Source organism: Chinchilla lanigera, unplaced genomic scaffold (genome assembly GCF_000276665.1).
Source record: "Chinchilla lanigera isolate Chin_1 unplaced genomic scaffold, ChiLan1.0 scaffold00046, whole genome shotgun sequence".
Lineage (NCBI taxonomy): Eukaryota > Metazoa > Chordata > Mammalia > Rodentia > Chinchillidae > Chinchilla > Chinchilla lanigera.
Window position 1 is genome coordinate 5,264,735 of NW_004955447.1, and position 12,045 is coordinate 5,276,779.

At 35.7% G+C, this 12,045-nt stretch overlaps 1 protein-coding gene across 3 annotated transcripts in view; it reads left to right on the forward strand.

Annotated features, from left to right (window-relative positions):
- Uba6 (ubiquitin-like modifier activating enzyme 6) overlaps nt 1-12,045 on the forward strand; it is a 68,475-nt gene that overhangs the window by 50,943 nt on the left and 5,487 nt on the right. For all 3 annotated transcript variants that reach the window (XM_005392833.2, XM_005392832.2, XM_005392834.2), the window contains 8 exons: nt 3,042-3,093; nt 3,183-3,246; nt 4,402-4,471; nt 5,824-5,895; nt 8,470-8,587; nt 9,543-9,736; nt 10,671-10,798; nt 11,711-11,798. In XM_005392833.2, coding sequence (XP_005392890.1) covers nt 3,042-3,093; nt 3,183-3,246; nt 4,402-4,471; nt 5,824-5,895; nt 8,470-8,587; nt 9,543-9,736; nt 10,671-10,798; nt 11,711-11,798 — 786 coding nt within the window. The remainder of the gene's footprint in view (nt 1-3,041; nt 3,094-3,182; nt 3,247-4,401; nt 4,472-5,823; nt 5,896-8,469; nt 8,588-9,542; nt 9,737-10,670; nt 10,799-11,710; nt 11,799-12,045) is intronic.

Consider the following 12,045-nt stretch of genomic DNA (forward strand, 5'->3'; position numbering starts at 1 on the left):
CTGCTAGGAAAAGTACTTCCTCACCCAATAAATTCAGCTTCCTTCTAGTTACTATACGTTCTTACTATCATTGCCACTGACTTGTTTCAGAATCTTAACACTGCTTAGATCTTCTACGAGTTTTTTAAAACCTTTCTCATTATTGGAAAAGTTCAACTACAGAAAGATGGAGGAAATAGTTTAATGATCCCCTAGTATAATCATTTCCCTGTCACCTTAACTTAATCATTATCAGCTTACATATTATTTTGTTTAATCTACATCTCATTCTCCTCGAAAATGATTCTGAAGCAAATTTCAAAACGCAATACTATGTATTGTTACTTGTTGCATTATATAAGGATTAACTTTGAAAACAGAAAATTCCACCATTTGTATGCAATGAAGTAAAATTATTTTATATTCTTGTTTGCTCTAGATGTTTTTTTAAAGTACAATAAGTCCCCGACTTACAAATTCTGTTCCAGGAGAATGTTCGTAAGTCGGATTCATTGAGTCCAACAGTGTATAAATTTAATATACAAATATACAGTGTAAAACATTATAAAGCCAAACACATACAGAAATACTGTAAATAAACTACTTTTATAGTTACCTTAAAATAGTAAGGTAGACGTGAGCTACTTCCATGATTTGTTCACAGCTACAAACGTTCCTAATGCAGGGTCCAAAATGTCCACAAGTTGGGAATTTGGTATAGTAAAAAAATGATACTACAGGTTTTTCTAGGCATAGGGGTTAGTAATAGAATAAACATCATAAAGGTGGCTGCAGACTTCACTGTACTATATCTTTTCATGTAATTTATTAACTGCTGTTAATTATGCAGATGAGGCTTTGCTATGTCCTCCCCATACATGCATGTATTGAGGCTGATCATATCCACCTTCCCTTACTGCCCTCTCTTTTCTTCTCTCTCCTCCACCCTCTTCTACTCTCTCATTGCGTTTCCTCTTGCCATTTCCTAGTACTTGCCCTTCTACTTTCAGATCTTTTAATTTTAATTTATTCTTTTTCCTCATATGGGAGAAAACATGCAGTATTGTCTTCTTGGGTCTTATTTTACTTCATGTGGTATCTATCGGTTCTATCCATTTTCCTACAACAGACGTGACTTCATTCTTCCTAATGGCGGAATGCTATTCCACTGTGAGCATATAGCATGGTTCTTCATCTGTTCATCTGCTGACTGGCAGCTAGAGTGATTCCATGTCGCTGCTGTGAATCGTGCTGCAGTAAACATGCATATGCAGGCATCTCTCTTGTCTGCTGACTTCATTACTTTTGGGTGCATATCAGGGAGTGGTATAGCTGAATCATATGATGGTTCTACTTTCAGTTTTTAGAGGCACCTCCATACTATTTTATATAGTGACTGTACTAGTTTAGATTTTAACTAATAGCGTATAAGGGTTCCTTTTTCTTCACATCCTCCCAGCATTTATCATTATTACTATTTTTATAATAGGCATTCTGACTGGGGTAAAGTGGAATCATGACACAGTTTTGATTTTTATTTTCTCTGACTAACGATGTTGAGTATCTTTTCAGATTTACTGGCTATCTGTACTTCTTTTGACAAGTATCTAGCATGGTGGCACACTCTCTAATCCCAGCATTCAAGAGGCTGGGACAGGAAGATTGCTGTGAGTTTGAGGCCAGTCTGGGCTACATAGTGAGTTCAAGACTAGCTTGAACTGCATAGCAAGACCATGTCTGAAAAAGAAAAAAAAATCTATTTGTTCAGACTGGATTACTTACTCTTTTATTATTGGTTTTTATTTAATTCTTCATATAATTTGGATATTGTCTGTAGATTAATGGCTCATAAAGGTATTCTCTTATTCTGTAGGGTGACTCTTCACTGTGTTGTTTCCTTTGCTGTGCAGAAGCTTTTTAATTTGATGTAATTCCATTTGCTAAGTCCTGCTTTTATTTCCTGGGCTGTTGAATCATAGTCAGGGAGTCATTACCAATGGCAGTATCTTGAAATGTTTCCTCTATGTTTACTTCATTAGTTTCAAGTTTTAAAGTTTTGAACTGAGTGAGATAGATCTAGTTTCAGTTATCTACATCTGAACATCCGATTTTCCCAGCACCATTTGCTGAAGAGGCTACATTTTCTCCAGCATATGTTCTTGGCACTTCTGTTGAGAATCAGATGGTTGTAGATGTGTGGGTTTATTTCTGGGCTTCTATTCTAGTCCATCATCTACATGTCTTTTTCTGTCATTACTGTAAATTTTTAGTATGTTTTCAAGTAAGGTATTGTGATGCTTCCGCATTACTCTTTTTGCTTCACATTAATGTGGCTATTTTGGGTGTATGGTGCTTAAATGAATTTAGGGTTGTTTTTCTGGTTCTGTGAAGACTGTCATTGGTGTTTTGATGGGTATTGCATTGTATCTGTTGGTTGCTTCTAGTAGTGTGGCCGTTTTAACAATATTTTCCCAGTCTAAAATAATTTCTAGTGTCCTCAGTTTCTTTCTTCAGTGTTTTATAATTTTCACTGTATAGATCTTTTCGCCTCCTTGGTTAGGTTTATTCTAGGCTTTCTGTTCATTTCCATTTTATTGAGGCTATAGAATGGGCTTGTTTTCCTGATATCTTTCTCATTGAATTCTCACTGATGTACTGAAAAGTTCCTCACTTTTGTATTTTGTGTCCTACTACAGTACTGAGTTTGTTTACAGTTTGAAGAGTCTTTGGGTAGGGTCTTTAGAGTTTCTTAAGTGTAGAGTTACATTATGTACAAACAGGAATAATTTGACTACCTCCTTTCCTATTTGTTACGCCTTTTATTTTTTTTGTTACCTGGTTGCCAGATTTGGGATACTACGTTGAATCAGAGTGGTGAGAACAGACCTCCTTTTTCTGTTCCTGTCCCTGTTCCGACTGGGAAACGCTCCTGTGTTCTGATTTGTGAAGCATGTGCATATATTAATAGCACATAAAGATTTTTAATTTTAATTCTAGAAAATGTTTTGCCCCATTTAAATAATGAGTTTCTTCATTTTTTTTTTTTTTCTTTCTTTCTTTAGGCGCTTCAGCTTCTTCACTGCTTTCCTCTGGACACACGATTAAAAGATGGCAGTAAGTATAAGCAAGTGTTGAGACGTTGTTCTAATCTTAATTTCTTCTTGGTGTATATGTTGAAACTAACATTTGTGTCTTTTCATTAGGTTTGTTTTGGCAATCACCAAAGAGGCCACCTTCTCCATTACAATTTGATTTAAATGAACCTTTGTGAGTATATGTATACATGTAAATATCTTAAGTGTACATTGCAGGGTTTTTAATGTTTAATGATCATATCGCTGTTACTCAGAGAGTTTAGTCACAAACCTTCTTGCTATACAAATATAAATGCATTTACTTACATGATAAATAACTTCATTATTTATAATATCTATTCTAAGGTAAAACCAAAATCAACTCTTTGACTTTGTCCATAAAGAAGTAAAATGACAGTAAATATTTTTATATTTACTAAAGCTAGGGATCTTTAGTTATGTGGAGGAAGCAATTATTACTAAGTATCTCCCTAAATAATCTCAAATGATTTCAGAAGAGTTGGTCTCTGCAGGAAGAGATACACTTACAGATTTATTTCAGGGCTGTGTACTTTAAACGCTTAGCCTAACCAGGCACAGTGTGTGTCTGTAGTCCCTGCACTGTGGGAGGCTAAGGCAGGAAGAATGGAGGTTTGGGCCCCGCCTGGGCAACCTAAGTGAGACCTGGCCTCAAAAACTGAAAAAGGCACCAGGGATATAGTTCAGTGTGAGGACCCAGGGATCAATCCACAGTATCATGAAAAAGAAAAAATACACTTAACTTGCCATCACTAATCCTCCTTTCAACAAATAGCTCTTTACTTAGTTTCTCATGAGGTGCTTGTTTTAGTACCTTATCCTGCAGTACTTTTCCTATAAGACATAGGCTTTCTTGGTTTATGAACTCATTTGTTTGCTTACGTCTAAACAAACTCATTTGAACCTGATACACACTCCTGACGTACAACATTTTCCTATAAATTAAAATGAATTTTTTTCCACTAGTCCAGTGGTGGTGAACCTGTGGCATGGGTGCCACAGCTGGCTGCTCTCTAAAAGATTTGCCATCTCTGCACTAGTCTCATTTTTGTATTGATCACTTCTTTCCTCAAAGTAGTCATGATGACTACCTGAATATTATTAATGTTTTTGAGACTAAATATCTGATATTTTCTCCTCTCTAGCTTCTGTAATGTTTTGGTCTAGACTAGAATTTCATTGTCTGTTAAAAATTTATTTTGTAACAAAAAGTATCTGATGATTTTTCCTCAAATCTAATTTTAAAGACTGAATTTACTAATAGTTGTATTGTGCATTCAAACTTGGCTTTATATTTTAATTTCAAAAGGCACCTCAGTTTCCTTCAGAGTGCTGCAAAACTCTATGCTGCAGTATACTGCATTCCATTTGTAGAAAAGGTAAGATATTACTCAAACTCCAGCAGTTGATGCAAAACCAGGTTAGAATTAGTTAATTGAATCAAAATGTGTTTTTATGATATGTCATTTTGTTTACTGTAAATTTTTTATTTTGTTGTCTTATTGCCCAGTCTAACATAATAAAGATAAACATCCATTCCACTATTAAGCAAAAGTTGGATTTTCCTTTCTGAATTAAGTAATGAAACAGCCATATTTTTAGTGCAGTTATACTTTATTTTTAAAATGTTTATAACCTGTTTATCAGCTACAGTTATCCTTACTCTAAAAAGCTGCAATGAGCCATTTCCTAGCAATTTAAAAATACTCGTAGAAATTATCATTGTTAATGGGCTTGTGTATTTTGTGGTATGAAGTTACATACTTTCCCAGAAATCTAAAAAGGCTCCCCTGTATTGATCTTTCTCCCTTATCAGCACACTCACCACGTGAAGGGTTGAGTATGGTTTGGAGAGGGGAATATACACTGATCAGTTTTTCCTTATGAGTGCATATTATGGTGATTATTATTGTTATTAATTTGTCTTTTTGAGACAGGGTTTCACTGTGCAGTTCAGGCTGGCCTTGAACTCATTTTGTAGGCCAAGCTGCCCTTGAACTCGCAGCAATCAATCCTCCTGCCTCAGCCTTCCAAGTCCTGGGATTACAGGCATGCACCACCATGCCTGGTCACGAGTTATTAGAGCTAAATACTTTCAGATTGTCTATATGGAGAATTATGAACTGGCTTCATAATTAACACAGGTTCTTTCAGATCCAGATAGAAATACTTGTTGTAGATTAATCATTTTGGCATTGATGCAAATATCTAATAAAAGTAGTGACATTCACTCTTTTTGTTTGATTTTTGGTGTAGAAGATGCTAACTGTTGTAAGAGTAGTAATTGTCCTCAACAGCAGTATGTCTGTTTTCCCTAAGCTCTTTCTTAATAGCAAATGAACTTCAGTTCTTCTAAGTTCATCTTAAAATATTGAAGTATTTTCCTGCTTCTCAAGGTGTGCATTCCGTTTACTTACTTATTTATGGATTATAACATTGTGTGGGAAACTAAATCATTGAAGGTAGGAAAATCAAAAGATAGTCCTCTTTTTAAAAGTTTGCAAGAAGGACTAAGACTTCAGGTCTGTTTTACTAATTATGGGTGATACTTTTATAGAAAAAAAGGCAAATGGATATAGTCAAAATGTTCAGATGATAGATATTCAGATATTCAAATGATAGATATTCACATACCTTGAAATGACAAAGGACGTTTGACAGGATGTCTTAACATTATAATTCAGAATTAGAACAATATGTTTGTTGATTAGATTGCTTTTTTTAAAAACAGGACTTAACAATAGATGCCCTCATGAATATTCTTTCAGAAGTAAAAGTTCAGGGATTCAAGCCATCTAATAAGGTAAGTTTAGAAATGTATTCATTTAGCTAATAGTTACTGGACTTGCCTTTGTGTCAGGTTTCACTCTGCACCTGGAGAACACCACAGTGAGAATCCTCATCCAATGGGATGGCGAAGGATGATTTTTTAAAATGCAAATAAATATGTGATATTGCAATGAAGACATAAGTGCTAAGAAAGTTAAAACAAGAGAAGAAAGTGTTGGAACTGGTATCATTTTATGTGAGATGAAGAGGGAAAGCTTCATGGATAGTGTTGATAATATTTGAGCAGGAACTGGAAGGAAGTGATGGATGAGCCATGCTAATGTCTGATAAGCAGATATCAGCAGTCCAGGCAGGAGGAATGAGTGCAGAGAAGAAGGCCAGGGAAGCCCGTTCAGGCCTGGACTTCGCTACAGAAGACTCTACGTGGGAGAGATCGGGATACCGTGAGGTTGCAGAGCTGGTTGTGTTGTGATAACTATTTTGTGTTTTACCTTGAAAGAAGAAGCTAGTGAAAGGTGTAAAGGAAAGAAGTAATACAATATGACTTGTGTTTTAAAGGAGGACTCTGACTATTAAGAGCAAGTATATGGGGCACAAAGACAGCAGGATTTACTACAGGAATATAGACAAAAGAGGAATGGTTTGAATGAAGTAGTAGAAGATAGGGATGTGATGAGAAGGGTTGAATCTCTGTACGCTTTACGATAATCCTGAATGAGTTTCTAAGAGACTGAAATGGGAATGTGAGTGGGAAGAAGGTGGTTTTTTTCTTAGTGAAAATAGTAGCTCAGAGTGAAAGAGATAAGAAGGTAAGGAAGTTAGAGCCGAGCAAAGAAGGCATGAAGTAATTGCTAAGAAGGGTAGAAAAGCACTTGGAAGCAGAACTGCAGTGCAGCACAGAGGTTCCACTTGATCTTAATATGCTTAATAGATGGTGCTACATTAGGCTGCGGCTTCAGCCACATTGAGTTGCTGGGGTGGGATTGAGTGCAACAGCAGTAAGAAATTGAATATAACGTAACTAGTACTGGGATCTTGCCCAGCAAATATTCTCTAAAAAGAAAGAGATGCAGAGTGTTAATAAAGACAAAGTGAAATGTAGGCAGTGTGAGTATGAAACTTTAAAAACATTAAGTGCTTTTTCACAAGGTAGGTATGTGCTTCTCTTCTATGCACTTTAAAAATCATCCTCAGTACAGCTTTCTCTTACTCTTACCCTTCAGTTATACCAGAAAAGGTGAAATAAGGACTGCCTCCCAACAAGATCTTGTGTGCAGTCTTCCAGTTTACATTTTTATTTCAGGGAAAACTGAGTGTTAGAAGCAGTTGATTTCACACGAATAGTTCGATAAATGAAATGTTGAGGATAAAAATAGAATAAGCATAGACAGAAGTCTCTTATAAAGAAGGTCCCCAGCCCATGTTTCATTTGGCAAAACTAGACTAGAAGACAAGGAAACATAAGTAACTTCATTGAGGGTTACTGCTCTTGCTTCAGTGTTTTCTGGCTTGAATTCCTTCCTGTATCAAAGTTCAAAGGTAAATTTCCTGAGCAATGTAGCTATTGCTAGAGAAATTGCGGTCTTTTTAAACAATTCTGTGAAAGAGGGGCATGGTACTGCACACCTGTAATCCCATCACTTGGGAGGCTGAGGCAGGAGAATGGCTGCAAGTTCAAGGCCAGCCTGGCCTCCACAGTAAGTTCAAGGCCAGCCTGAACTACATAGTAAGGCCTTGCCTTAAAAAAAAAATCCCTGAAGCAGCTCAGGCCAGAGCACCAGAACTAGCATTTCTAGTCACAGATTTCACAGCCAGAAATGTCAGTTAGACATGCTGGCCAAAAAAAGTTTTACTTCTTTGACTCCTTAATATATCTTAAACATAATGCTTTATCTGAAGAGAAAAAAGATGTGGATATATATTTTGAATAAGTATTTTAATAAGTAATGATAAAGTTAGTTTTTTGATTGATAGTATTTACTGCTGCCATGGACTATCCAATGAGTGAATAGTCTCTATAATATAAATTGTGAGATGTATAGCCTCAATCATATTACATTTATATGGAAAGAAGACACGCTTTTTGAAAGAACTGCTTGTCAAAAATCAGTATTTCTGGGATGATTTTATGGAGATTTCAGTTTCTTTTGCTACTAAAAACTAGCTTTGTGGTAATTAGAATGGTGTGATTTAAGTTTAAATAGATTTATCAGAATGAAAACTTTTAACATGAACTTCATTTTATTGTGAAATTTAAAGAAAGCTGTATAAAGTGTTCAGTAAATATTTTTAACATGTAGTATGAAAATGATTATTTTAGACATAGTGGAGATCTCAGTGAACAAGATACAGAGCCCTGTTCTTACTAGAGTTTTCATGCCAATGTGAGACAACAAATAATAAATACATAAATAATAGTGATTACTAAAGGAAGATAGAAACTACATTGGATTGTAATGATAAATAATCTGATTAAAATCTATGGAGGAAATATTTTCTCTTTATGCTCATCTGGTAATACAGATAAATGGTTACCGCAGTTAAATGTGCAATGCAGTAACGTAAGTGTATGCACATATATTTAAAGGTTGTTCAAACAGATGAAGCTGCACGGAAACCAGATCATGTTCCTGTTAGCAGTGAAGATGAGAGGAATGCCGCTTTCCAGCTGGAGAAGGCTATCGTATCTAACGAAGCCCGCAGAAGTAAGGCAGACTCTTCACTGAACCGCTTTGAATTGGATAAACTTTCATTTCCACTGAACTCCATGCTGAAAAGTTCGTGGGACTGCATAACAGTAATAATAGAAGTTGATGCCATGGTCATATGAAAGTTACTGTTCATCTTTGTATCTAAATTCATCATTTTCCCCACCATGACTCTATCTCAAGTGTTGAAATCTAATTCTCTAAATCCTATAACTACTTTTTTACTGCAGTTCTGACTGTTTTAGTCCTGCAGATGGTGAGCAGATCTAAAAACATAAGCAAATACCTCTGGTTTTGAGAAATTATAATTTCAGTTCGTGGGGTCTTTGTGGAGACTAATCTTTAGACAAACCCATTCAAATCACTTTAGGTTAAACAGTTGTACAGAACTCCTCTTGGGTTCTTATTCTCCGTAATTACTGACAGAATGCAAACTCACCTAAATACATCCGTGCTGAGGGATCTCAAATGTCAAAACATAGTAAGTTGAATGCCGTTTGTTCACCATCTTTTTTACATAAGTCAGTGGTTTCCAGCCTTTTGGGATTTCATACGTGGTCTGGTAAATTTTCAAGAAAAATAACTTTAGAATAATAAATATTAGATTAATTTTGAAAATGAAACCTTTCAAAAAGATGTATTTTGAACAAGAGCAAATACTGACTTTTTAATTATAAACCACTTGGCAACAGATACATAGTCCATAGCTTTCTCATTCTGCTATTTACTAGAAGGTTTATTTTTAATATTAAAACTTCTGTAATTTGTTCATATTCAAACCATAATTTTTGTATCATTCTATAATTTCAGTTACCTGGATTTTCAAAATATTTTTCAGTTGCTGAGAAACATAAGAGGGAATCTTTGAAAGTAGTGAAACCACATTGCTTTTTACCTGGCAGAACCTGTACCACTTACTAGGGAACTTTATTCCTCTTGTTGCAATGATCAGGTGACCTTCAGATGGCGGTGCTTTCATTTGAGAAAGATGATGACAGTAATGGACACATAGATTTCATCACAGCTGCGTCCAATCTCCGTGCCCGAATGTATAGTATTGAACCAGCTGACCGTTTCAAAACAAAGCGCATAGCTGGTAAAATCATACCTGCCATAGCAACATCCACTGCTGCAGTTTCTGGCCTGGTAAGCTTATTCTTTGAATTAAAATGTTTCTCTTCACTGCCTCTTCCCTGTTTTCCCCATCATATCAACCCCAGCTAATCCCTTAGAGATGGGGGATAAATAATTGTATAATTTAAAATTTCAAGATACTTCTGAGAACATAACAATTTATTTTGAGATTTTATGTACTTAAACATTTGAAAATAAAAATGTACTTGATAGATAACTTTTTATAGGTAGTAATCTCAGTCATCTTTGTGTCTCCGTAGGAAGCAAGTACTGTTTTTCTTGAATAAAAAGAAATAAACAGAATTGTCTTAAATTTTAATTCAGAATTAAGTTTTGGCTTCAGTAGCAAGATGGTCAGATTTACACTTTTTAAATAACTTCATTTACTTTGTATGGAATAGGTTGAAAGTTCCAAAGTACAATATTAAAAATGCAGAGACCTATAAAGAAATGTGTATTACGCTAATCTTATAATTACTTTTACTATTTCAGAGAAATACTTGAGAAGAATTGCATTTTTTTGTTGTTGTTGTTGTTGTTATTTGTTTTTTGTTTTTATGGGGGGTTTTTTTGGTTTGTTTTTTTGTTTGTTTGTTTTGTTTTGTTTTCTGGTACCAGGAATCGAACTCACGCCCTTGCACTTGCCAGGCAGGTGCTGTGCCTCTGAGCTAAATCCCCAGCCCCTGTTTTTATGTTTTTTGTGGGTTTTTTTGTCTTTTTGAGACAGGGTCTCACTATGCAGTTCAGGCTGACCTTGAGCTCACTTTGTAGCCCAGGCTGGTCTCGAACTCCCAGCAATCCTCCTGCCTCAGCCTCCTGAGTGTTGGGATTATAGGCGTGCACCACCACACCTGGCAAAAAGAGCTTTGGAAAACTGTAAAGATCCAATTAATATGTCAAATAATTGTAGCCTATGTATGTAATCAGATGGCTTTCTTTTACCTAGGTCGCCTTGGAGATGATCAAAATAACTGGTGGCTTTCCATTTGAAGCTTACAAAAACTGTTTCCTTAACTTAGCCATTCCAATTATAGTGTTTACAGAGACATCTGAAGTAAGAAAAACTGAAATCAGGTGTGTGTGCAGGCCTGTTGCTCTTGTATAATGAGCATGAGATAAAATGTTTCACCTTTTAAAAGGGATAAATATTGGTGTCACGTGTCCTTTTCTTCTGTATATGTAAATCCTATAAATTTAACACTTGTTGAACCTCATATTTGTGTAGCATTTCTGGCTAAATTAGTTGAAGAACTCTCATAACATTTGATCTACCACTTAATGAAACATTATATTTCATTTGTTCATCTGTGTCTGTAACCGGAAAAGTTAGAAGGCACCGTGGTGTGTTTAGGATCTAATTCTGCAAGCTGAGACTAAGGAAAATAACTCCCTGGGACTCCATTTTCACTTTTCAGGTTAGCAGCAACCAAAAATTTAAGGAAAGAAATTATCTGGCAGGAATATGAAAAATCAGGTGTTTATACATTACTTATATGAGTGCAAAAGAGAATAGTTGGTAGTAGGGGAAGTACGGCACTCTATTTCAAATTTGTAGATACCTACAAATCCCAAACTACGTTTATATCAGATCCCAAACTACGTTTATATCAGATAATCATTCTGACACAGCCCAAACTACGTTTATATCAGATAATCATTCTGACATAGTTTATAATAGCCAGTGATTGGATGTCCAGTGCTAGTGGGCTGGGTCATCAATGCAAGGGACGCCTCAAGTAAGCTGTCTGTGGACAGAAGACAGAACAGAATCTCTCGGACACCTGATTCGTATGTGTCACTGACAGGGTCGTGAAGGCCAGATCAGAGTTGTGTGCTGTGGAGGTAGAAGCCATGGGATATTTTATGAATTGTATGTTTCCTTTTTCTCACCTTAATTTCTAACTCACAAATACTGCCTCAGGCAGTATTTTTATTCTTACTAAAGGAAGAAAAATTAAATGTTTTTCTGCATATTTTCTACAACAGAAATGGAATATCATTTACAATTTGGGACAGATGGACTATACATGGAAAAGAAGATTTCACCCTCTTGGATTTCATAAATGCAGTCAAGGTGAGACACTTGTATTCATTTGGCTTGTTACTGGCTTTGGTTGTGGTTTTTCTTTATAGTAGTCCTTCCGTATTTGCTTGGGTTACAGTCCAGAACCCTTAGAGAATGCCTGAAACTTCAAATAACCCTGACCCCTATATCTCCATGTCTTTTTCTCCTATACATACATACCTATGATAAAGCTTAATTACAAGTTAGGCACAGATTAGCAGTGATCATGTTAAAGTAGAACAATCTCAACAATATA